The sequence below is a fragment of the Tetrao urogallus genome (genome assembly GCF_951394365.1).
Source record: "Tetrao urogallus genome assembly, chromosome: 17".
Classification (NCBI taxonomy): Eukaryota; Metazoa; Chordata; class Aves; order Galliformes; family Phasianidae; genus Tetrao; species Tetrao urogallus.
The window spans coordinates 10,693,332-10,720,270 of NC_136830.1; the positions used below are offsets into that span (position 1 = coordinate 10,693,332).

The following is a 26,939-nucleotide window of genomic DNA, read 5'->3' on the forward strand; positions in this document are numbered from 1 at the left end:
TGTCACCCTGGAGCACACAAGGCACCCTGGTAACCTCTCTCTCCCCATTTGGTGACTGAAGGTGATTGCAGCCAAACAATGCCCTATACCCACCACAAGCACAATCCAGTTTGGTTTCCATCACAGCCACTGTGCAGGCAGCTACCACCGTGACGCCAAAGCCACCATTCCCTCTGTGTGACTGCAGGGGAAGAATCAAATTTGGCATTTTTCTGTGTAGACATGAGTGATGTTTCTCAAAGACAATCTTCCCTTATTTGCAGCTGCAAAAAAAATAGTGCTTTAGGAGCAGCGAGCAGCAGGAAGGATCTCTCTGCCTGCTCCAGGCAGTGTTTAACCCCAGATCCCCCTCTCCCATCTCATGCTGCCATGCAGAATTATATAAACACCCAGAAGGTGTTTCGCTTTACTCGCAGAACAGCAAAAATTGGCTGTAATGAACTGAAATCAAAGCACAGAAGGAAGGAAACCCAAAGCTGTGGTTACAATCAAATCAGAACGAGTTGAAGGAGAAACATTTGTGCAAAGCACCCGAAGCAGCTCCCAGCCCTCCCAACACCCACAGCTCCCAGGATGGGCTCCCAGCCCTCCACCACAACCACAGGGACATCCCCATGTTACAGCGGGCAAAAAGGAATTGATGGAGCACCCAGGATCTCCTCAACCATCACTGCTCTCCCTACTGATGGCAAGGGAAACTATCTGTGCCTCCCTAGCTCTGAGTAGCTTTAAGGACATGAAATCATCAGAAGGTGTCCAAAGGAAGGCTGTGGGATGGAGAGGGCACGAGGTGTGTGAGGAGAGGCTGAGGGCCCTCAGTTTGTTCAGCCCAGAGTCTTTCCTTCTCTGTTTCCCACTTTGTTTTGACTTGCAAACAAACTTAAAGGAACTCTGTTTTGATTTTTATTTGTAGGGCACTGGTATGAACCAGTTGCTATAGGAACAGTGGGCCTCGCCGCAAGCCTGGAGGATTATTTTTGGAGCTGTGATGCTATTTAATCTATGTAAAATGGATCAGCAGCCTGTGGCCATAAGCCTCCTCGGGCTGCTTCCCAAACCCACAGCACACACCAGCCTTCAGAGCCCAGGGCAGCAGCTCACGAGGAGCTCAGCAAGGCAGATGCTCCCATCACAGCCTTATTTTCTGCCTCTTGAACTTCCCTCAGCTAAACCCTGCTTGCAGCATTTTCCCCCATGCTGGCGGAGAGCTGTGGGCTGGAGGAGGTGGCACTTCCCTGCACACAGCCCACAAGGACACCGGTGACACCAGAGGTGGCAGGTGAGCAGCTGGGAGCTGTGCCACTACAGCAACCCCACGCGCTGCTGCTCAGGTGCATTTTGATGCTTCTGTGGATGCATGGAGCCGGCAGAGCTGTTTAAGATGGTCTATAAGAAAAGGCCATGGGGTTGATGAGCTTTTATCCTGAAATTCCCAAAATGCATTCTGAACCCAGCAGTGATGTCCCTAACACAAAGGCACAAAGTTAATGCCCTGGGCCACCTCCTACCTTCCTCCTGGGGTCCATCACAAAGGCTCTGCTCCAACTCCCTGACCCTCCTTTGCCCCACAAGCAGAAACCATTCCCATCCCTGCATCCTCACTTCCAGAAATACCCTTCCTTCCTACACCCCCTCTAACTTCTCTGCTTCTCACATCACCTTGAACTTTGCTCCATCCTGCATCCCTTCTAACTTGCCACCCAGACTCTCCCACAGCTCTGAACTGCTTGCCTCTCAAGGTTCCATTCAATAAATTCAATCTGGCTTCCTGCTCCAAGGCAGGGACACAGACACAGGGCTGAGCAAGAGAGGTTCCTGAGACAAGCAGCCTGCACTGATCCCAGAAAGACACTGTTAAAGCACAACAAAAGCTGCCACATGCAGACAGGCATCGCCCAGAGCATCACCAGGACTGGAAGCTCTGTGCCACAACTGCTTCCCTGTGGGAAGTCTGCTCCTCAGACTGAGCTTGCTCATCTCTCTCCATAGCTGGGAAGCTCCCAGATCCCTGAAGTGCACCTGGAAAACTCCCTGCTCTGCAGTCAGAGGGTTGCAGAAGCAGCCAACTCACAGATTCCACCCTTGCTTTCTTTATGAGCTGCATCCAACCAACCCGTGCTTGATGCTCCCAGGACACCATCATCATCACGGATAATAAGGCTGCCTATAGAGAAAGCAGAGCTTCATCTCAGTGGGCCTGGATCTAACAAATGTCAGTGTATGCCTCTCCACATACCTGCCCTAGGGGCTTCGTATGGAAATGCAAGAAAAACCCCACATTGATTTGGTCTGGAGCCTCTTCCAGGCAACATAGCGAAGGCCTATGGGACAAATAAGCACCAAACCCAACTTCTGCCAGGGACTCCATGGGCAAAACCCATAGAAACACCAACAGCACTTGCAGCAAACACCCACTGGTCCCTCTGGTGTTCTGCAGCCGCCACCACAGACCCGGTTTGGGAACAAGAGCCTTTCCTGCCAGGACCAGCAGCAGCACATGGACACTGATCACCAACCATTCCTCAACCAAAGCAATTTCCACAATGGCTCCAAAACTTTCATCCGCTTGCGTTGCTTTTAATAGCTATGAATATTAAATGGCAATGGGTGTCTATATTTAATAGCTTCACCCAGCTGCCAAGAGAGGGATGAATTCCTACAGCATCTGCACAAGCAGGCCCAGGCGGAACTTTTTGGTTGTAAAGAATTACGCTGGCACTTAATCATCAGAATAACAGAGCAAATGGTCATAAATCGTTCCAAATTTGGGTGATCGCTTTGCAATTATCACCAACCTGGCAAGGATATTTCTTCTACTGCTAATGCAAATGGAAAGCTGTTCAGGCCTAAAAACAGCAGTTATTCACCAGCTGTGATGAGGTGTGACATCTCTATCTCATTCAATGGGGATGACCCAAGGACGCAGCCTTGGAGCAGGACCAGCACTCAGCTTGGGGCAGCACAGAAAGGACCCAGAGCTCCCAGTCTGTGCCAGCAGATCTGCCAGAAATCCATTGGGATCACAGTGTGAAGCCAAATGCTCAGGTTATGCAGAAATTCAAACCTAAGGATTTCACAGATGTGACCTAACCTTGCCCAGGGTCGGATCAGAGACCTCCAACTTAGCCAGTATTGCACCCTTACACCTCACCATGCTGAAATAAAGCAGGACAGCATATTCTTTGCCTCTGACTCCATCTCTTGGTTTCTGTAATTGCGGTTTCATTATAGCTCCAGTGCAACTGGCTGGAGCCAAACCCAAGTGAAGTGAGACTGTGACACGTTATACTGCTTGCTTGGTTTTTCAGGTCAGCGAGCACCACAGGGACACAACTGAAAAATCTAAGAACAAGAAACTGAAGGGCTAAGGAGCAGTTAAGCTGATGGCTTCACCTCTTACTCAGGACAAATTCCAGCTCATGAGGCAAATGCACCCTGGTACAGGAATGTGGGGGAGCTGCAAAGCCATAATGAAGGCAGCAGGGTTGATCCCACCAGGACAGCTCTTTGGAAGGAAGGATGCTGCAGTGGTGATTTCTTGCAAGCCATCAGAAGGTGATGCAATCAAGAAGGCCAACAGTCTGCAAATGAGGTTTGCTGTAGTGCCAGCAGAACTATTTACACAACACAGAACCAAATTTCCAATAACCCGAAACGGATTTCATTTTTGGACTTCAATCTCCTTACTGCACAAGGCCACAGAGGTTCTGGCAGTGGACATGCAAAGAACTGTAATCCATTTATTGTTATCTGCATTCTTTCCTCCCACGAAGCACTGAAGCACCACCCTGAATGGGAGTTGGCATCGCAGCCCATTAATGCACCTAAAGGATTCCTGCTTTTCTGAAAGAAAAGCACTGAGAAAACATAAAGTATTTTTATTATGATGACTGCAATCCGGCCATCTCATTGCTGCAGTCACAAGACGATATTACCAGTCAATAACCCTCAGCACTACGTTTGGGTTGCAGTCATTCTCTCTTTCCAGCATATGTGGGATTTTCTGATGAAATCACCCAAACAACTTCAACCCACTGGTAAGGCAGGCAACAAAGATGGGCTGAAAGCACTGGGTTTAACCTCAGAGTACGGAAACAGTGGTGAAAAAGGGAGCCTGAGGGATGTGGTCAATGCAGGATAGCACCCTACCCTGAGTGGAGACACCAGCTGTGGGAGAGATTCCAACCAAGCAGAGAGTGGACAACTGCCTGTTTGGCAGAGAAGGAGCTACCAGCCCAGTGTGAGTTACAACAGAGCTTTGAAAAGAGAGCTTAAAAAAAGCAAATTTGGGGTTATATGAACAGAGCAGCGCTCTCTGAGACACAGTGTGCCTTCTGATCAGTGCCCAAGAGCCTGCGCCCGGTTTGGGACACTGCAATCCTAAGGCGTGGACTGGAGATGTGGTCTACAAATTATTTTTATGAAGTAGAATGATCTGTTCTTCATATCCACAATGGGCAGGAGAAGAAGCCAAGAACCAGCTCTGAATCAAAATGAAAAATCTTCCAGTTGTGAAGGTGTGATTATAGGGAACTAACCATTCATTACCAGACAGCTGGCTGCTCACACTGCACATCACACCGCCAGAAGAGGAAAAAAAAACAAATGTTCTGATAAAAATAGGAACTTTATCATCCTACAGCTCCGAACAGGAACACACTGCAGACTGACCTGAGCGGCAGGGCCAGCTCCAGGCTGTGCTGACACCTGCTTGTCCTTGGCAAGCACTGCTGACTGTGGGTGCCAGGGGCAGTGTGCTTCTATCCACACCTGCAAAGCCGCCCAGGCTGCTCCTGAGCTGATATCTTTAGCCATCTCCCCCTGTGAAATCCCCTTTTAGAATCATAGAATTGTACCAGGGGTGGAAGGAACCCTAAAGCCCACCCAGTGGTACCAAGCACTTACTGCCCAGAGTCTCATCCAGCCTGGAAGCTCCACGCCTGTCCCTATCAGCCCACGTGTGCCATGCAATGAGGATCAAGATCCAACCAAGGGTCTCCCTTCTGCAGATTCACCAAAGACGACACAACGGCAATGACACAAAATGACTCCCCAGCTCACTGCTGGAACGCAACACAACCTGCACCACGGAATTCGAACTGATAAATGCTGAGATCATTCCTTTGGGGTATTCTCGAATCAGCGAGTGGAAGGGAGATCAACAAATCCATAGTTGAGGAAGTATTTAAAATGAAAGAGAAAACTTAATTCCAAAGCTCAAGCTGTGGGTATCAGCCAGAGTCACAGCTTCCTTAGTTAGTGTAGATGCACCCCGGCTACACACCATTCCAATTTCCACCTTTCCACTGGGTCCACTGAGAAGAAGGCACCAGGATAAGGAAGGCCATGTGCTTCACTGAACCATGCTTTCTCTATTTTATGGCTGAGCTCAGAATTCACAGCCGACACACAGACTGATACAGCACTGCAGGGAGGATGCGTGCAGCCCAAGGCTTCAGAGCTACCTCTGAGTCTGCTGATGAATATTTAGACACATAAATGCAAGTGTCATAAATAATTAAACATCATTTGCTCCTGTTCAACAGGTGAACAAAGCATATAAAAAAAAGCCTACGCACTTTGTTATTTGTGTTTGGGCATTCACAACCAGATGGCACCATGAGAGGGCAGCGAATGGCACTGGGCTGTGCATGAGCAGCATCCTGAAGCTGCAACGAGCCATGACAGATGCAGAAGTGGCATAAATGGCAATGTCAGGCTATGCCGGAGGAAGAGCCCTGACAGCTACCAAAGAGCAAAACCACCAGTGACTTGAGCACACAAGGCTCACCTGCAGCCGGCTCCTGTCTTGCCATCTCCTTCCCTTGGCACAAAGGTCTTCCTTTAGGGACAGTGTTCAGTAGGCATGGTGGGGATGGGTTGACAGCTGGACTAGATCATCTTAGAACTGACCTTAATGACTCTACGACTCCTTCAGAGCAAGAGCTGAGGCAGGGAGCAGCATGGGGACAGCAGGGCTGTACATCCCTGCTCTGAAGTGCCCAGCACCTGGCCTCGGTGTCAGCCACCCCACCCAGCACACAGCCACCAAAAACCACTTCAGCTGTTGGATATCTCCTAAGCACATCACCAAGCATCCATGTTTAACAATGCTTAAATACCTCCCAGCCTCAGGCAGCACTCTGGTTTCAGCAGCATGGGGCACGGAGCTCACAGCATGCTGGGCTCTACTTCCTGCCCCAGCAGCAAAGCTGGGGACATGGCGATGGTGCAGCCAGGCTTGGAGCAGCCAGCCTCTGCAGAGTAATGCCACGTTTGGTGCAACCAAGGATGAACTTGGCATGGGATTTGTTATTTTCTTTCTTTAAAAGAATGAACCCTTTCTCTGGAAGCCTCCAGTCAGCAGGTAAAACACAGCCTGCTGCAGGCTCGTGGGAAGCACCTGGGGAAGCACAGAGGATGCACTGAAGCTCTGTCAGCTCCCTCCCTCCCTGCAAAGCCTCTGTAACAAGAACAAAGTGACATGGGACTGAGCCACGGGGCAGGAGCTGTGGTGGCAGGGGAGGCAGGAGATCCTGCTATAATGTCCCTGCTATACCCACAGCAGGACGGTGTCCAGAGCAGCCAGACACAGCCACGCTGGGGGCTGAGGGCTGCTCGTGGCACTGCAAAGACCCAGCTTGAAGTCTATGCTTCTGCTCAGTGGGTAATGCACGTCCTGCACTGCCCTGCAGACTTGTAAGCTCAGCTCAGCCAGCTGCATGAGCAAAGATATCTGAGAAAGCACTCCTGAGAATGCAAGGCTAATGTGTGCCCTTATGCACATGTAAATCTGCCTGGGCTCAGCTTACCCCTGAGTAAGAGGATCGGGTTGGGTGCAAGTTACCCAGCTCCTTACAATTCCATGCAGGTCACCGAGTGCCAGTGGAGACAGAGGGATGCAAACAGCCTTTCCAACACCCTACAAGCAGACAAAGTGAAGCCCTGATGGCACACCCCCATACACCAACCTCATCAGCAAGAATGGCTGATGACAGTCTGCTCAAGGGTTTCAACTGGAAGAAAAAGCTTTGTTAGTCCCTTTGTAGAGAACAAGCAACAGAAAGCAAGGACAAATCCCCAGAAACAGACAGAATTTCACCGAAGAGGGAGAGCACATAGCAAACCCACACGGGATGAGGACACAGCATGGGTGCTGCATGGGGAGCCGACTGCTGGATGCTGGTGTTTACAAACAGAGCTAACCTCTGCTCCCAGGGTTTCCCTAATTACTGCTAATCTCCCCCACATGAGGTCGGATGAATGCCTGCACAACAAAGTGTGCATTTTCACGTGGTTACATTTTCATTAATTAAAAGCTGTGCTTTATCAGCACCACTCAGCATCTCTTAATTCACAAAGAGCAGCAAGGCTGCAGGCACCGATCCCCACTTTGTGGGCACATTTTCCCCACTGTGTGTTTCTGCTAAATACCATCAAGAGGCTGAAATCTGTACGTTTAAGGATGCTGTGACACTGCTCCACTGCCCTCCTTCCTTCTCCCCTCCTATTTCTGGGCTGAAGGCTTTCCCCAGCACTGGAGCAGGCAATTAGCAGGGCACTGAATTCCTCAGAGGGCCAAAGAGAAGTCATTAATGGCCAAACAACCCCAACAACTCAATCATTAATGGACACACAACCCTACCAACTCATTGCAGTCCCAAATGGGACGCTAATCTAATCAGTCAACTCATGACAAAGTAGCCCATCAGAGCCAGGGCTTGGTGAGACATTCAAACAGAGTTAAAGCACTGCTGGGTAGGAGCATTTCTGCCACACGTGGGCTCCCTGCCACCTCACATCCCTTCCTGCAGCAGTGAGGTCACGCTCTGAAGGCTTGCAAAGGGGCAAAGCCATTTTTGCAGGGCATGCACAGTCTGGAGTAACTGCAGGCTGACCTCAAAAAGGGAAGCACTGCTCTTTAGGACTGTTTCTATCAACTCATAATGCAGCCCCAACCACGGAACTTGGTGGTGGCAAAGCTGCAGCATCCCTGGGGTCACCAGGAGCTCCAGAGCTGCCAAGGAGGAGCAGGAGTGCTCTGCACAGAGGAATTTCACACCCTGAGATTTCACAAAGCTTCTAGGAATTCCAAACCTGTCCAGGAGAATTTTGGTGCTTAAGGAGAGAGAAACTCATGGAGGCAGCAAGATGTGAGTGGGGAGAGCCAGGAGTCCATGCAAGGAGGGCTGCAGAGAAATGCAGCTTTGCTCCCTCCCTTCAAAAAGGGAAAAACATCCAGAACAGAATAAAACCACCCAACCCACTGTCCGTGCATCCTACAGATTGGACAGACAAAATATTTCCTAGATATATTGCTCCAGGGATGTGCAAATCCCTGCTCCTGTCAGAACACAGTAACTCATGGAAGACGGCACAGTCCCACAAGTGATGTGCTGCAAAGCCAGTGCAAGGAGACCGTGGCCAAGTGGGGACAAACCCCACTTCCCACCCTCCTGTCTCCTAACACCCCCCCCCCTTCTTTATGCATCAGCCCCAGGATCTGTTTCTTGCAGGCTTGCAGTCCCAAAGTCAGGGACAGCACTGGGGCTGCTCTGCCCATTGCTGCCTTTGGTGACCGTGTCCCACCATCACTTCGTCCCTGGGGTGAGGAGAAATGCAGCGTGTTCCAAGTCCACACTCGACCCAGGGCAGTCAGGGAACCTCATTCAGCATTTGGACACTCCTCAGGGTTTGACCATCCCTGCAGTGAGTTTGCACAGCCTATAAAGCCAACATGCATCCCTCCCTCTGATGCTGGGTTGGTACTCTGCTGGATGAGACAAACTCAGCGTTAATCTCCCCTAGGCTACAAGCACAGCAATGATGAAGAACTCCACAGGAGCACAAAGCAGGATGGGGAGCAGCTCATTGATGCTTGCCCACATGCTGCACTCTGCACAGCAGCCACCACCACTGACTTACTGGAAAGGCATTCCCTAGGATTGCTCCTCCACCATATGTCCCGCCCAAGTGACCCCAATGCAGCATCTCCTCCTCCAGAAGTGCTGTGCTGGCCATGGCTGCAGCCTTGTCAGTAAAAAAAAAAAGCAAAAAGTAAATCAATTTGAGGGCACACAGGGCTTCTATTTGCAGATCAGTGTGGCTGGAGCTCACAGTTCATCTCCATTCCTTCCAATTCTTTAACTGCACTTTTGCTCTCTAATTACACCATCAGCCTGTCAAGATGGTCACTTTTTCCCTAACTACTTTCCTTTGCATTAAGCATTAGCTAATAAGCACACATTGCCAGCAGTGCTTCTGAGCAGCTCCGAGGAGCAGAGCAGCTCTTCCCTGACACCTGGGAGCCCTTGGTTATCTGCTCTGGTTAAAATAAGGGAGGATTTCCACACTGGTCACACGCAGAGGGCTGGAAGGGGTTAATGTCATGGCTCTTCTGTCTGATCCAGCTAAGGGAATGCTCCACGGATGTGCAAATCTAAACAGCCCCTTCTGCAGTTGTTAAGACTGGCATCAACAGGCAGAGGAAGCAACACCATTAAGGGGCAGCACGAAACCCCCACAGAACAAATAAGAACTGCTGTGCAGCTATGGCAGTACCCCTCCTCAAGCATTTGCTGCATGTCCCAGCCAACATGTGTTGTGAGCCCCTCCAGCAGCATGCAGGCAGCTCCCAGGATCTGCTTCCACCAGGAGATAACTATCCACGTTCTCATCCTTTACTGACAACAGGTGTCCTCTGCTGTTATCACACAGCAGGGTCACCCACTGCTCCAACATGACCCGGCAGGGACATTCCTGCTGCAACTGCAAGCGGGATCCTGCCATAAACAGCACTGGGATCCCAAAATGAACTACATGCCAGCCAGAAGGCTGGGCTTGTCTCTTGTTACAGTCATCAGCACATTAAATGTACCTCAGATGGTGCCTTTTTGGTGAGATAAACAGATTTAATGCCTTTATTTTGGTCGAAAACAGCTACTATAACATAATTAAGTGAAAAGTAGGGCATCCTCAGGAAATATTTTCACTTGGAGAACAAGCACTGTGCTCTCCAAGCAAATTGTGCTTACCAGGGACTCCCTTGCTGCACAGTGAATCGATTTTAAAGCCAGCGTTTTCCCAGCTCGTGGGTTCAGCTCACATCTCACTCCTTGCTGAAGCCAACCTGCACAGAGCGCTGTGTGCCACTGCGACCTCACAGCATCCAGCTGCAAAAACCAGAGGGTAGGGGACAATCTGGATTTGATTAAAAAGCTATTTTTCATCATCTGCAAAAAGAATGCAATGGCTGAAATTTCAATTTGACCTATTTGTACCCCCTTTTTTTTTTCTTTGGGGAAAGAAATTACACCTAGATAAAATAACTTCTGGTGAGCCTCTGCGTGGGAGCAGGGTGGCCATCTCTGTGCCACAGGGAGCAGCCCAAGTGGAGGCTGATTCCCATGCAGTGATGATTTCCCATCATACGTCCATAAAAATAAAGTGGTCCCGGTGTTTGCCATGGGGGAGCAGCAAGTTTAACCACCTGCAGGTAGAAGGACACGTCTGACTTATTGCAGCAGGAATGGAAAGTCCCCGTGACTCCCTGCAGTCCAATCTGTGATACCAGCTCCTATTTCAGGAGGAAGCAGAGGGTTCTCCAGGGTGCCCGGTTGTCCCCTGGCCCTAAAGGAAGCCCTGGGTCACCACAACTGGCTTAAATTCCTACATCTGCACAGCACCACCTCACCAAGAGTTAGGCAACGAATCCCACAGCAGCAGCACCTAATGATTTCTGTAGGACTGTTGCCTCTCCCATCCTTGAAACTATTGCAGCACCCCAGGAAAGTACTGAGTGGATGAGAGCCCCTCCAGCACATGGCTGGCAGTGGGATGCGTCCCAGCACCGACCCCAGCAGAGCTCTGGGGAACCCACTGCTCTCACAGCACTCCTGGTGGGAAATGCCTGGAATAACCCCAGCAGCAACAAGGGATGGCAAGCACAGCTGAGCAGGAAAACGCTTCCCAGAGGACAGCCAGGCATCTTGTGCTTCCCTAGGCACTGTCACACACACACAGGCTCTCATAATGTCTTAATGAGAAAGTACTTTTTCCTAGAACAAAAACCTACCTGATTTGCTGAGATCAAACACCAGATTTGAACAGAGCATCCAGTGCAGGAATTAATTCACCATGATGAACAAATCAATTCTTTGATGCTAGATATGCAAAACGTACCCCTCCTAGCAGCAGATCAGCACAGCACTGGGTGCAGTACTCTGTTGTTCCAACACCTGATAAAGCCAGAAGGCAGAACACAGCCAGGGCACAGCACACAATGCCAGCAGCCACTTCCAGGCATGATGCCAACCCCAACCCAGCACTCATGCAGCCCCTATCCCCATGCAATACCCCTCCCCACCAAGCACTGACCCTTGGGGAACTTATTGAGGCAGGTGGAGTTGCAGAAGGAGCGGACGGATCCTGCCTCCCAGCAGCCCCTGCCCTTCATGCCCACCACGGGGCCGCGCTGGCGAAGGCTGAGAGCTGCATGGCCGTTGGCTTTAGGTTGGAGGAAAAAAAAAAATACAAAGGAAAAGAGAATGTTCTTATTCAGCAGATGTCCTTATGGAGCAGGCAGCCCCGTGTCTCGCTCCATGCTGATAGCAGGGCACTACGGCACCGGGCTCGGCAGCCCCACAGCCCGGCATGCACCACTGCTTGCTCCAGCATGCAGCAGCCCTTAATTAACTCCATCTGTGCCAGGAAGAGGTGTGCTCCCCCCCAAACAGGCAGCCCCAGGCAACTAAAGGGCAGGATTCGGCACAGTCATCTCAAAAATGGTGAGCAATGGGCTAGAAGGGATGCAGCTCCAAAGGGATGCTAAAGCCAAAGGGATGCAGTTTGGTGAAGCTGATGCTGTTTGGTAGTCGGTCCCTTTAAATGCTGCTAGAGGTTATTTTTAGGACTCTCGCTTAAAATATACATCAGAATTGCTTCATTTTTGGTAAGAAACTTCATTACACATTTCACTCACGCAGCCCCGTTTCACCGCAGCCAACAGTTCCCAAGCAGAACCTCTGCCATGTGCACACACACGCTGATGGCTGCTGCCTCACCCCCCAGCACTGGAGGATGGGGTTTCCCAGCCCTTCAGACTTTATCAGTCCCAGGGAACAAGGCAAAATGAAGACACATCAACGAGAGCTTTCACATTTGCACAGGGAGCAGCACTGCGCCCTGAGTGCTCTCCTCCAGCTCCTGTTAATGCCAACATCTAGATAGCAACAGAGCACAGGTTGTATTCCATCTTCTGTATGTACATCTCAAAAGACATGCCCGGATTTTCAAGGCAATCTGGGTGGAAATAGGGCAAATTCTGGAAAAATACCTCTGCTCTGGGTAAGAACTAAGCTTTTTCAAGAGAAAAAACACAAGTGATGTGTGGAGAGGGGAAAGCCCATGTGGGATCTAACACATGCACTCCTGGCTCCTGCAGCGACCCCAGCACAGTTCAGTTACACTGCTGTTGCAGAGATCTGCAAGGGAGGATCATAGACATAATGAAAACACAAAGAAGATGCTCTCCATAAGCCTGGCATCACCGAAACTTCACAAGCAGCTCAGATCCCTTCTGCCAGCTGCCAAAGGCCTCCTGCATGCACAGAAGTCAAAGCTGCAGTGGCTCACCTCAGTGCATGGAGAACCAGTGTGAAGTTCCCTGATAAAATATTGATTTATCCCTAAATTCAATTCATTTTGCCCATAAACAAGTAACCGAGCAGAAGTCACAGCCTGTGGTTCAGCAAGACGTATGTGGGAAATGCTTCGTGTCACAGAAACGTAGAATGAATCACAGAGAATAGTTTGGGTTGGGAGGGTCCTTAAGGATCACAGAACCATAGAATGGTTGGGGTGGAAGGGTCCTTACAGCCCCCCAAGCCCAGCCATGGGCTGGCTGCCCAAGACAGGCACTCTGCCCAGGCAGGGCCGTTCCCAGCCCAAGGACTTTGTGCTGCACACCACCAGGGCTGCCTCTGCCCTCTGCAGACTCCACAGAGAACTGGCTGCCTTTCTACTGCATAAAAGCCTTTGGTGTGTTTGAATCACACCTTTGTGATTCCTTCCTTTCTCATTCAAAAATAACCAAAAATAATTATTTTCCTCTTTTCAGGTCCTTTGCTCTCATCTTTCAGAAATGTCACCTTACTGCTTCTATCCCTATTGCTCCTTCCAGGATGAGTCACTCATGCTGTGTCTGTGCAACAAGAAAACTCTCCAAGCTTTGCAAATGTTGCTTATACTTAAAAGCAGCTGAAAGCAATGAGGTCCTCACCTCTGCACCTTGTGCTGAGGTGACCCGACTCCCCATAGCCACACCAACAGAGCTGCAAGGATGGAGCCATGGAGCTTCCTCAGCCCCCACACAGGAGGTAGCAGGACTGCAGCAAGGGGCTGCTGTGGGCATTCAGGTTGGACATTAGGAACAATTTCTTCTCCAAAAGAGCAGTGATGCATTAGCAAAGGTTACCCAGAGAGTGGCTCATCATCCCTGGAGGTGTTCCAGAACTGGAGATGTGGCACTGAGGGATGTGGGCAGTGGGCATGGTGGGGTGGGTGGGCTGAGAGAGGAATGAAACTATCAGCAGTGCCCCAAAACGTGTAATTTTTGTGCAAATAATTGGTCTGCTTTTCACTTGGCCCACGCATGGCGGTGCAAACAAGGAAATACAGGTGTGACGCAGCTCTGAATGGAGGAGCAAAATGCCAGCGCTCTCAGCTCTAGAATCTCAGCATCAGGAAGCAAAACTGCATTTTTGCATTTCTAGTATTTGTTTTCACACAGATGCCTCCTTAAAATGGTGCAAGCTTTGCCAAAGGAGCTCTAGTCCCTCTGCTCGTGGCAGTTCCCTCTATTCAACTAATTCAGGAAACTTCTTATCTTCAAAGCTGCTAATGCACTCCTACAACTTCCTTTCCTAAGGCAAGGAACCACAGATCAGGTGCCCCAACACAGAAAAACACACCAACTTTGAGCTGTAAATCCAGATTTGATACCCATTCAAATGCAAACCCAGCAAGACTGTGCTGCTGCTCCTCTGCTCCAGGGATGTGTGCTGTGCCCAGCTGGCTCTGCTGCCCTGTTGCACTGCTCACATTCCCCTTGACCACTGCCAACACCCAGACCAGGCTGGGCTCCTCCAGGCACAGCTCTGCACTGGCTCAAACTGCTCTTATGTGTCAGTGCAGCCCCATCCAAAAACCAGGGCAAGAAGCAGTGACAAAACCAGTAACAGAGGACTCCACCTGGAACCCCAGAACTTCATCTGGTATTTCTATCTGGTCTGGAAAGCAATGCAGCAAGGAATGCACAGCTTTAGTTGCTTCATTTGGGAATTTCAAGCCCATGGAGGGGTTTGCGAGCAGAGCCCTGCCAAGCAAGATGCTGGAGTCACCAAAAATGAAAACAAAGGAAACTGAAGAAACTGAAACGTAAGCAATAGCTGCCTGCAGCCTGCACAAACAGAGCTGCCTCTGCATGCTTTGTTCCTCAGCCCCATGGCAATGGGCTCCTGGCCCTCCCAGGACACTCAGCCCCACTGCAGACACCAAAGCCACGGAGCTCACACAGAGCAGAACAGGAGCCAACAGTACCACTAACATTGACTGCTCTCAGTTACTGACAGCACCACCCAGCACGACTCAGTTTGGCAGAAGTCAGAAGTTCTTCAGCTCTAACAGCACTCAGAGCTTTCCATTTTCCCCATTCTTAAGCCTCCAGTGCCAATACAACATACCCATCTACTGGGCAATTTAGGATCCAGAAGACCTGAAGGGTCACCAAGGCTTAGATAGGAGCCTAGAGCTACAGTTCAATTCCACAGGTACTTTTTCCCCCCAGTATTATTCACAACAGGAAACACATTAAATTGGGATGCTAAAAGCGGAGCTGGACCACTTGCTAGGACGCCATTAGGAAACGGGGGGGATCATATTAAATGAAATTGTTTAAATACCCCCTTTGTGTCCTCTGAGAGTGCAGTGCTGCATCATCAGCCTTAAGGGACACACACACAGCTGCAGGGTGGGCAGCTCCAGATCCTGCCAGCAGCACAGCCTCAAGTAGCAGGCTCTGCAGGGCCTGGAGACCTAACGCTGTGCCCCAGCAGCGAGGGGGGGAGCCAGGCTCATTTCCTAGTGAGCAGCTTCACCACCAGAGGGAGATCCTCTCCCTGCAGAGAACAGCACAGAGCTGGCACTGCTCCTCAAGCACATACTTACGGGCTGAAGCTACCAACTCCTGCAGCAGCAGGCTGGTTTTGGTGCTGGAAGGAAGAGATGAGGACATGGGTTTGCAGAGGGAATGTGCCAGGAGAGGGCAACCTACCACCGTCGCATGGCTGCAGCACAACATCTGCATCCTCAGGCTCAAGCTGTGAGCTAATTCACTGTCCTGCAGATGGGGAACGGAAGCTGATGTGCTCGGGTGCACCAAAAGCAAGGCAGGAGGCCCCCCATGCAGCCATTCACTCTTTACTGACTCATTTCTAATTAGCAAGAATTACTATTATTTTCAGGCCTAAAAATTGATTTTTCTCCAACAGCATTTTTCTGTGCCAGGAAGAAAAAAAAAAAAAAAAAAAAGCTACACTTGATAATAACCCAGAAATACACAGAGCTGGAAACACTTCCCCTTTGGCACTAGGTATCCCCACCACGTTGTTCAGGTCACTTCCAGGTGACACTTGCTCGGTTTGAACCTTGCCCAGCTGCTACGTGCTGGGATATGTCAGCATGGGGCCTTACCAGGTGGCAGCAAGGACACAAATGAGGACATGAGCAGATGTCCCCACTGCAGCTGGCTTGCTCCTGATCAGACAGCCAGCCACCAGCCACAGCACCCCTTTGGAAAATGAGGGAAGGATGCAAGTTCTGACAAGGATGTGATGCTCCTCGCTGTAAGCACACAGTTACCATGTGTTTGCTTTGCTTCCTGTCAGACACAGCCTCTGCCAGCTGTAAGCAGGCACACAGCCTGTGCTCAGCACACGCCAAATGCAAGCTTATGTGGCTGTGGGTGTGTGAATGAGCTGCTGTGGGGCTGGGACACCAACAAGCAGGTCTGGAAGTACAGAGTAGGCTCAAACCAGAGCAGAGCTGAGCACTACACAGCAGCCCAGCACTTTGGCAATCAGTACAGCATCACCTTCTTCCCAGCTCTGCTGTAAGTGAGCAAAGTGACAGATCAAGCTAATATTAGCAGGTACAGCAAAGCAATGAAACAGCTCATCCCTCCCACTGCTGCCACCCACACCGCAGCAGAGCTTTGCAGCCAGTGGGGAGCACACTGCAGCCTGCAGCAGCCACAGTGACAGCCCAGCCTGCGTCCAGGAGATGAGGCACACAGCACAGAGCAGTGCAAGGACGGCTTTGCAAGGCCAATTTATCTTGTCTACAACCTGCCCTGGGCTCAGAGCAGCTCTCACACTCCAGCAAGCAGGGCTCTGATTGCCAACAGAAACTCATATGCTTTGCTCTTGGCTCCCCAGAGTTTCTGAGCTTGAGAGTGGGAGAGCATCAGCCAAGTTAGAGCATCCAAACCTGCAGGGATGAAGGACACAGATAATAAGGCAAGAAGCTATCTGGAGGTCATGCCAAGATCAGACAAAGGTGGGAAGAATCAGGAATGCACATAAGCACATCTGTCCCTGCTCTGTCTGCAGCAGCTCCAGCTCCAAGCCTGTTTGGGGGCTGTGCTCTGACCTCAGTGCGCCAATCCACCATTGGGAAGCCCCCTCTCAATAGACAAAGCCCAGCACTAATGCACAGATGCTACTGCTTCAACTCTTTACAGAGGCAAAGAACAAGCAGGAGCCATTTCTCAGCCAGGGAAATGACCCCTCCTTTAATTACAAAACTACCTACTCACAGTACTTGCAGCATTTTGCCCATCTTTCCTTTGCCATTGGCTGCTGCAGTTGCATAGGAAACTCCTCCAGCTCCAGCAGAGAGCCGCAGGGATGAGGATGCAGCAGCAGAGGTGCCCTACATAGAGCTGCTGAGCTCCCGCGGCAGTGCCAAGCTCCAGTCCTACCTACAAACTGATTTCTGGGCTGCTTTGGTACAGGGGATTCTCACAGATTATATATATAGAATAATACATGATGACACAATAGATGCATGGGCAAAACAAGAGGAAAGATCAGCACCAAATCAAGGAGGTAAGTGTATTGCTTGGGTAATTCTCCTGACTTGCAAACAGAGCATAACAAAACAAGTTCAACACAAGTTACTCCAAAAGGGGGATTTCCTGAGTTGTGAAATACACTAAAATCCTAAATAATTTCTCCAGCTTCCCATTGTTGCAGACTGCTGCTCTCTGCTGCTTAGAACTCTGTGTCAGGCAGCTCCAGTGTGAGCAGAAACCACAGCCCAGGCAGGGAAGCACCACAGGCTGAGCAGTTCTGGCTGCACAGCCACTTACAGGCACCTTAATAGCTGACTCCATAGCAGGCTTGCTCCACTCTCTCCCCAAAGGTCATGTTTGAGCAGTGAAGGCAAACAGTCAGGGAACCCAAAGAGAGCACTGAGGACAGGTGAAGCACACAAACCTGCTGCAGACAGCCCCAGCAGCAATCTGGCACAACTACGAACCATGGCCAGCAGGAAGCTTTGCACTGCAATGCCAGCATCCTTCGAGTGCAGCCCACACCCAACCCTGACATCAGACACCATAACAAGAGTAATTATTTCAGGCTTAATATTCGGAAACATTTCTTCTCAGAAAGAGAAGTAACGCATTGGCAAAGCTGCAAAGGGAGGTGGTGGGGTCAGTGTCCCTGCAGATGTTCAAGGGACGTGGAAATGTGGCACTGAGGGACGTGGTGAGTAGGAGTACTGGTGGTATGACCTTAGTGGTCTTTGCCAACCTTAATGGCTCCATGATTACAATGAGCCTAACAGAGCCTTATCTCACAGGGGATAAATGTGCAGAAGGAAGCTCAACACTGAGTCCCCACAGCTCGGATAGTGACACTGCAACTCACACACGATGATTTCCAGCAGCAGACCAGCACCAGGATCAGTCCTTTATGGGCACTGCCAGGGAGACACACAGAGACAGCAGGGCCATCCCACAGCCTAAAGAACACACATAGGAAACCCTGGGGGCCAAGCACCACTGTGAGGTCCTTACAGAAATCCTGCTTGCCCATTGGAAAGAGAAACACTCCCAAGCTCAAACCAATGAGGGATGATAAAGAGTGGGAAAGCCGAGAGCAGAGCCCCCCAAAAAGAGGGACAGCAATCCCAAAGCAGCACCACGCAGAGGAACAGGACAGAGAAACCCCACGAGGAGGGTGGGAAAAGGGAGAGGTTTGGTGCAGAGAGCCGACGGGAGGCGGCAGTCAAACAGTGAGCTGGGAGCACGAGGCCAACAAGGAGTGCGATTGTCCCGATGGCTGCAGTCAGAGCAGCAGTGCGGGTTGTTGGCTGCTGGGAGGAGATGGAGGGCCCCCACAAAAGGGCAATTCACAGCCAGCCGGGGGGGCTGCAGATGTGTTGCAGCTTCGCATTCTCAAGACAAGACGCTTGCTGCAAACAAACTCCTTGCTCGGGCAGAAAAACAACAAAACAGCTAAAACATATCCAGTAACAAAACTGAAGTTATCAATTCTGCAACTAGAGGAACTGCTCAGCACCTCCAAGGCAGTAGCACATCGAGGCAGCAGAACAGCCCACTGGAAACCCAGGGGTGGGACAGCAGCTCTGCACTGCTCTGAGCCCCCCAGCCTCTCCCCACCTGCAGATGAGCCCCTGTAAGGCTGCTTCCATCATGCCTCGTTTGCTAAGAAAACAGCTGGTTAAGCCAGCAGAATCACAGAACTGCTGAGCTTGGAAGGGAACTTAAAGGAGTGTGGGCAGCAGAGTGCCCCCAAAAGCTTCAGGCTGCTGAGAGCCTGGGCGCAAGCGGGCAGAAATCCAAGGGGTGATGCAATATGGGAAACAGAGCACTGGAATTATCCAGGGGCTTACATTAATGCAGACAGAGGGTGATTACAGAAAGCTGTGATTTTCAGGGCCGATGAGCAGGCTTTCATGCAGCACTGTGTTGGCCGTTCCCATGGGGAGGCTGAACCAGGTATCCCTTAAGTGTCAGGTTTACACATAGAATGGTGGGGACTCTTGAGGATGGAGCAGAGGGGACAATACCCCTCCGGTCCCACTGCCACTTCTCAGTTGATGCTGAACAGGATGCAGTTGTGTCTGAATTACAAGCACGCTCTGCTGGCTCATCCTCACCAACACATTCTAAAGATACCACTAGAAATACAAGTTTCAACTTGGATGAACAAAGGGGCTGCATGTGAGGCACTCACCCAAGCCAGCCCCTTCTGCCCTAACATTACATTATGCATCCATGTTAATGGCATTAAGAGGGATGCTGCCACAGTGAAGAAATGCATGGCAGCAGCTCAGCTCTCTGCTGGCTTTCTGTCCCAAGCACCCCGTGCTACCTGCAGCAGAGAGACAAGGGCAGCAAGCTCCTGTGTCACATCTGTGAGCACTGCTCATGTCCCAGCTCATGCCTCGTTACCAAAATAGTCTCAGCCCTGCACTGGATACAGAGGAAATCAAATCCCCCTCAATTATGCAGCAGAGGAAGCAGCAACGTCTCCTATCCAACGCTCACTTTGGATATAGGGTTCTCTATTCCTTAAAAATAGAAGCATCAAACGGTTCTGTGAAAATGGCATCTCTTCTCAACACACAGCTCCAGCTAGCTACAGTCCCACTAAAACTGCTTCTGCATGCGTTTAGTTCAAGAAAACCACTGGGGGAACAGACAGCTTTCATCTGCTCCAGAGCCATCTCCAGCAGCTGCTGTCTGCCCAGCCCTCTGTGCCCACAGCAGCCCCACTGAGCAGCTCAAACTGCAGCCCTGGCCCAGCAGCAGCACGCAGCCACGAGCCCTGGAGCTCCCCAAGCACAGCACAAAACCCACAGCTCCTACTCCTTCAGGAAAGAGGGAGTGCAGAATCCCAGCTCACACTCAGGTCAGGTTTTATTTCCAGAAGCAACTCAAGTGTGGCTCATCTTCAAAGCATTTCACAAAAAGAGGTCAAGTTCTTTTTTTTTTTTTAATTAATTAACATCACAGTACTACGTTGCTCCTTTTTGAATGCAAGGAAAGGACTTGGAAGGATCTCGGCATGCCAGCAGTGAGACCACCAGCCCTGCTCTGACCCTTCGAGGAGTTCTCTGAAACCACTGTAAGGCCCCACGCTGAGCATTTGCCTTCCAGGGCCAGGCTGCATGGGGACCTGGGCTGTCAAGATGATGAAGTCCTTCCCCAACCCACCCCCACTGACCACACACCTCACATCTTTGTGTTCCTCGAACACCTTCAGGGACAGCCTCCCATGGGCAGCCTGTGCCAATACCACTGTGCCAGTCTTCCGGAGATTTTCCTTAATATCTAACCTGAACCTCCTCAGCAACACTTGAGGCCATTACCTCACATCTAGACAAGCCAGATGGAGCAGGTCTTTGTCCCTTACAGCAGTTCTGCTGCTGGCTGGGCTGATAGAAGAGCCCAGCATGAGCTGGGTCAGCATCACGGTGAGACAGCGAGCACCGCCACCTGAAGTCTGCACTGCCTCTGTGCTGCTCCTCCCTTGGGACCATGGCCTGAGTCAGCTGAAGTCAGCAAGTCAGTACATCCAGAGCCTCAAGACAGCAAGGCTCTGCGTTTGTCACTTTTGTGGAAAGCCGAACCAAAATAACTGCATGCAGCTCCACGGGCAACAGCACCGACATCCTCCGAAAGGCTCTGAAAGACTGTAGCTCTGCATTGCACAACCTGCACCCACAGCCCAACAACCAGAGATGAGATGAACACCAAAGCACGTGCCAACCTCCCCCAGGTGCAAGATCCTGATTCAGACCCATCTCAGCCCCACAAGCAACCTGCACACCCAGTGAGCTCGCTGCAGCCATGGCCGGACCCCAGATTTGCCCACATCTCCTCCACCAGCCACACTCCCATTGATATTTACATACAGTCCAGAGGTGCACAATCACAGGACAGAGGGTTCAACATACTTTATGTAATTAAGTCTGTAGATACTGGTGCCACAGAACACGGAGTACATAAATAATTATGGGAAACGAGAAAATGGCTCAGGCACTAATCAACTTCTATATGACCTTGTGGGACAGCTAATTATGCAGAAGTCAGAGCTCACGAGCCCAGGGCTGGGGGCATTCTCCTGCAAGCTGAGTTGTTTATGCTCTGCATTCTGCTGCTCTCCATAAAACACATTGCCTGCACTGTGCTCTGCAGCCAGCATCCAAAACAGCCATCCCATCAATCCAGGGATGGAAACAGGAATGAACTGCCTTCCAGAATTGCAGGCAAACCAATTTTCTCTTGACTGTGTGTTTTCATAAGCAAGCAGCATTAGGAGTGCCTTCCCCATGCATGCAGCCTTGGCTCAGAAGAGCTGCACGTCTCATCAAGCACACCCCATGCTGTGGTTTTGGTGCAGTGCTTCCACCAGGGAGCAGAGGTTTTTCTTGGTGCACTGACCCTTCCTTGGCAGCCCTTCTGAAAGCCTCACGGCCATCTTACTTACACACAGAGCACTTACAGATGTCTCAAAACAGACCTTACCACGCTACCTCACTGTCTCACCTTCACACTCCTCCTTCCTCAGAAGTTTGACGAAGCCACGTTTTCATTACAAGCAGAATGGAACAACAGCAGGTGCTTACTACATCTCTCCTGCATGAGGTCTGACTTCCAGCATTCAAAATGAGAGCAGAGAGGTTTTATTTTAGGGCGGCAGGGGTGGCTGATTGCCTTTTTAATACACTCATGGTTTTTGCCTTCTGTGATTTTAAGGCACGTTTGTTTGTGGAAGAAAACCAAATGTGAATCCCAGAAGAGCTATGAATGTTCAAATATTCCTGAAATATTACTTGTTAAGTGCTTATCAGATCCATTACACAACAGAGCACTAAAAACAACACTATGGGGAGGAGCACGCATGGTGGTTTGACAGCTTTACATAACACAGTTGTCCCAAATACACACTAATAAATACCAAAGCACAGCTTAGTGTGTGCAGAGGGGAGAAAGGCAGTGTGCACAGACAATTACATCTGCGTATCATTCATCTACAGCAATGCCCTAAACTAGGGGAGAACAGGAGAGGCACTGCTCTAGGATTTCACTGTGGACCAGTGCCCCCAGGGCTGCTGCTCCCTGCAGGGCTTGGTGCCTCCTGCAATGTCCCCCACTCACACTGACCAGCCAGGGCCCCAGGAGAAAGGCACGTGCGTCCTTCCTTCCAGAAGAAGCACCATAAATTCATTTGTGCTGGCTCTCTACAATGCACAGCCACTACCAGGGCTTTAAAGATTGGTGTAAGGCTGCATAACCAGATCAAAAGATGTGTGCTGCATGCAACACTGCTTAAAACCCCTTGTGCCTCAATGGGAAACGGTCAACAACTTTTAATTGCAGAATAGTATCCGCCAGGGTTTCTGCACGATACGGAAAGCACAAAAGAGCTGGTTTACAGGGAGGTTTTCCCAAGGATCCAGCTGCGTGCCTGCACGTTGAGCTATGCCCTACCTGACTGGTTGTTCCTCATGCGGATGGCTTTTGCCTTGGCCAGCTCCAGCGCCGTGACCCAGCGCTGCCTCTCCACTTCTGAGCTGGCCTTCAGGTGGTAAGTCCTGCCCCCGTTGGACAGCACAATGTTGCACGAGTCCTCGGTGTCGATGTGAGCTGTGGACAGGTTGATGGTGCCACGGCACGTGTGGGCCATCTCCGCCTGCGTCCTGCAAGGGAACAGAGCACAGGGAAGGGTAAGGGGTGAAAGGTAATGGCCTCGAGGTGTGTCAGGGAGGTTCAGGTTAGATATTAGGAAAAATTTCTTCTCCAAAAGCATCGGCATAGGATACCCAGAGTGGTGGTGGGGTCACTGGCCCTGGAGGTGCTCATGTAACATGGATATGTGGCACTGAGGGAAGCGGTCAGTGGGTATGATGGGGGTGAGCTGGGGTCGCACTTGATTTTAAGATCAAGGTCTTCTCCAACCTTAATGATTTTATGATTCAATGATACTAAACCCTTCTGCATCCACCTGGGGTGGCCAACACACTCCTGTGTGCCCCCAGCCATGTACCACTGGCATTTCTCACTGGCACTGCAGCTCTTCTCCCTCCCCATACCACTCCACCTCTCTCCATCTTATCCCTTCAGTCATTCTCCTATGTGCAAGTTAGATAAGATCTTGCATGCAAAGATATTCATTTGTAAAGCAAATGAGCACAGCACAATTCTTCCACAGCTTTCAGAACACCTTTACAGCTGGAAGGACTGCTGCATACTTCAGCAGGCTTACTCAGCTGAGCACAAACAGCAGGAGGCTTTCCTGGGGCTGAACTCACCAACAGTCAACACTCAGCACTCGTTTACCCCAGCCCAGCAAAGCAAGGAGAAGCAGGTATGCTGCTACCATCACACACAAGTGGCAAAACTCCTGGTTAGGACAAACCTTTCTCCAGATCCTTACTCAGGGATCAGGCTTCTCATTCACCCCCCACAGCCCATGCCTGCCTACAGCAGCACCTCCAGGCTGGATGGGATGGAGCTGAGATGTGGGCCAACAAGAACCTGAATGAGGTTCAACAAGGCCAAGTGTAAGGTGCTGCAGCTGGGTCAGGGCAACCCCAGGTATGCACACAGACTGGAAGAAGAACTCCTCGACAGCATCCCTGCTGACTGAACATGCAAAGACTGGATGTGTCAAAGGCTCTCAGGCACAAAGATAAATGCTTAAGTAGACCCAAAACCACTTCCACACGCACTGCAGCATTTGCAGCTGCCTAAAATAGCCCTGCAAACACTCAGCCCAGGAGTCCCATCATCTTTGCACCACCCTGCAGTGCCAGCAATGCCAATCCCAGCATAGGGCAGGGCGAGCTGCTGCCAGCTGCTGCTCAGGGCTGCCTGCTCTCAGCTGGGGCTGCAGACACCACAATCCCATCCCCCAGCCCCTGGGGCTGAGCCAGGCCCTGTCCTCAGGAGCAAATCAGAGTGTTTTCTGATTGACAGATGGGTACAGAACAGCAGGACAGAAGGGTCGTGTAGTTCCAGATGGCTCTCATCTGAATCATTCCCAGAGTCTTCTTCCCCCGACCGAAACCTGTTGGAATTGAGATGTCTCACAATAATTAGATGGATCCCTCTCACATTTCAGCAGGATACATTACTAGGTGGTTGCTCACTGAATTGCAAGAGGAATAACAGGAATTGGTAGGAATTTCTTTCCATAGGAATGGCTCCTTTATCTCCCCCCAGGCCAGTGGCACCATCCTTCCTCAGGAAGGCCCCAGTTCTGGCAGCTCCAACTCCTGAGGACAGTGGCAAGGCAGAAATGCTCAGGGGTTGCACTCACCAGGAGGCAATAAAGAGCATCACACAGCTGTTGCTGAAGGAAAACCATTGTGGGAGATGGCAAAACACAATGCAAGGCAAGGGCAGTGCTCCTCAAGCACTCGAATGCTTGAGAAGAAGCCAGGCACAACCTCCCTAGAAGGGATGGATCATCCTCACCTGATTTCAGGCACCCAGCTGGGCAGATGGCTTTGCTGCTCCCTACGGGGCAATGCCACATCTCTTCTATCACTGACCCTTCACGTGCACAATGCTGTCTCCATCCACCTCCACGCTCTGTCAAAGTTTCCATTTATTCCTCTCTCCCACACTCACAAGCTCCCTCCATCCACATCAGCAGCCATGGTTCTCCTGCCCAGCCCCTCTCATCCCCGGATCACCACTGGCTCCTCCACAGATGAGGTGAAGTGACTGCTGGCCACAACTGCTGAACAAGTTCAGTCACATCTCTGAAGCTGGGAGCAGAACAAACCATCAACTGCTGGGCAGCAGAAATGCTCCCAGAGGCACACAGCTCCAGCTCATACCAACAGCATGATGGGCACAAGGCATCCCTACCAGGGCCAGGAGCATCTCCCCTGTTCCCAGATGGTTCAAAGTAGTTTTCCAGCTGCTTCCTTCTCTGCAACCTTCAACATGGCTGTAATAACAACGCATCACCAACGCAGGGTGAAAGGAGCTGCATCCCAACCTGGTACACAGACAACATCAGTAAGAGCCACTCTGCATCACCAGCCACAGCATCCCCAGGGTTTTCCTCACCTACTCAGCTCTGACACTGCTTTGCAGGCTCCACGTGCAGACAGAAGCCTTGCAGGAAGGAAAGCCCCCTGGCACCTCCTAAGTGTGAAGTTCAAACTCAGCGATGCAGCGTGGCAATGTTTGTTTGCAAGAGGGGTGATCTGGCTCAAAACAAAGCCAAGCACTGATATTCATTGCCAGAATCATTCACCTCGTGATGCAGCATGTACTGGCGTTCTCCCAGGAGGGATTACTTTTCACTTCTAGAAAACAGCTAAAATGATTTTCTCTTACACAGGAAACAAAAGGTCTCCAAGGTGACTTCACTAAATTAAGTCCCATAACTCAGCGCTGCTCTCCCACCCAAGAAAAGCAATTGGGTACAGGATTCTGTTCTTCAAGCTATCTCACCTCTCAGCACCGATCTGCATGGGAAATCAATTGCCATCACTCAGCACCCACACACGAGCCAGGCACCTGACCCAGCTCCCAGCCAACAAGCCATTTCCTCTGTCCGCATGCAGAAAATACGAGGTGCCCTTCAGAAGCACTTGTGTTCAGCTGGATCTGCTTATTCACCGCCAGCAGCTCAACTATTGCATAACGTGATCCGGGGCAGATTTTGTGATTCTTCACTTTCTGCAATAATCCGAGAGCTGCACATATGGGAAAACACGTGGGCAGGCTGCAAGGGGCCAAACTGGGGTTCAACAAGAGGAGAGCTGGACGCTGCCGGGATCTTCTGCTGCTCAGAACAAAGCTCTTACTGAATTCAGGGATGTAAAGTCATAGCTGTGCACAGCGTGCAAGGCATATGGCAGACAACCAGAGAAGCTGTTAAGGTTACTTTCATACCACAGATCTAAACACACAGAGCTTAACGAGACAACTCTGGGCTTTTGCCTATGCAGAGAGATCTCCCACGTAAAACACCTGCAGTCTCATTCTCAGCATCTCTTACCTCACAACCAGGCAGATGAGGTATAACAGAAAAGAGCAAATCGTGATGTAAAGGCCTCCTTGCTAGTCCTGGAGGAACACCTGAGCCACATCCAGCGCCCCAGAGTTACGCAAAAGAAAGATGCTCTCACTCTGCAACGACTGAATTTCACTGCTGTATAATAAGGGCTCAGATTTAGCAACAGAGTAAAGGCCAAAGGAAAAAAAAAGAAAGGATTAAGTTTTTCACCTAAGCTCTGCAGCTTCAGTTTGGTGACATCACAGCTTTATACATGACAGCCAAAGGTTTTGCTTTAATGCTGGCAAGATGCTGCTGTGCCCCGTGACTCCAACTGTGCAGCTCTGCAGGATGTTAATGGGAGGCAGCAAGCAGTGCGAGCACCGGGTCACGCTCTGCCCCCAGGTACTCCTTGGTTACAGCAAGCAAGGATGATGGATGCTTGGGGCTAAGCTGCTCTGTGCTGGGGCCATCACTGCGGCCCTCTGAAAATTCAGCCTCTTGAAACCATGCAAGCCACCCTAGTTTAGGAAGGAGTGAGTGCCCACGCTGCACGTGCATCCCAAGAAGCTGCAGACAGAGAATATCAGGGAGCATCCTAACTGGAAGAGGTTCCTGCAGCAGTATGAGACATCGCTCTGCTGATTCCCTCCCCTGAGCACCACCTCATCCCCTTACAGCTCGGCTTCTCCTTTCCCTTAGCAGCACACACACCATCCAAGCAACCACAGGGTCAGGGTGAGCTTCTGAACTGCTGTGGCTGCAAATGTATTTCGGTGCGGCTGAGCTCAGTAGGTACAGCACACGTAGGGACCTCATTATGTT

The 26,939-nt window shown here is 50.7% G+C and overlaps 1 protein-coding gene across 1 annotated transcript in view; it reads right to left on the minus strand.

The window, feature by feature from the left end:
- The window catches only part of OSBP2 (oxysterol binding protein 2), a gene marked incomplete at both ends in the record, with an annotated part of 61,188 nt that overhangs the window by 18,276 nt on the left and 15,973 nt on the right, over nucleotides 1-26,939 (minus strand). The window contains 3 exon segments of the mRNA XM_079543933.1: nucleotides 2,072-2,095; nucleotides 2,098-2,160; nucleotides 22,586-22,794. Coding sequence (XP_079400059.1) covers nucleotides 2,072-2,095; nucleotides 2,098-2,160; nucleotides 22,586-22,794 — 296 coding nt within the window.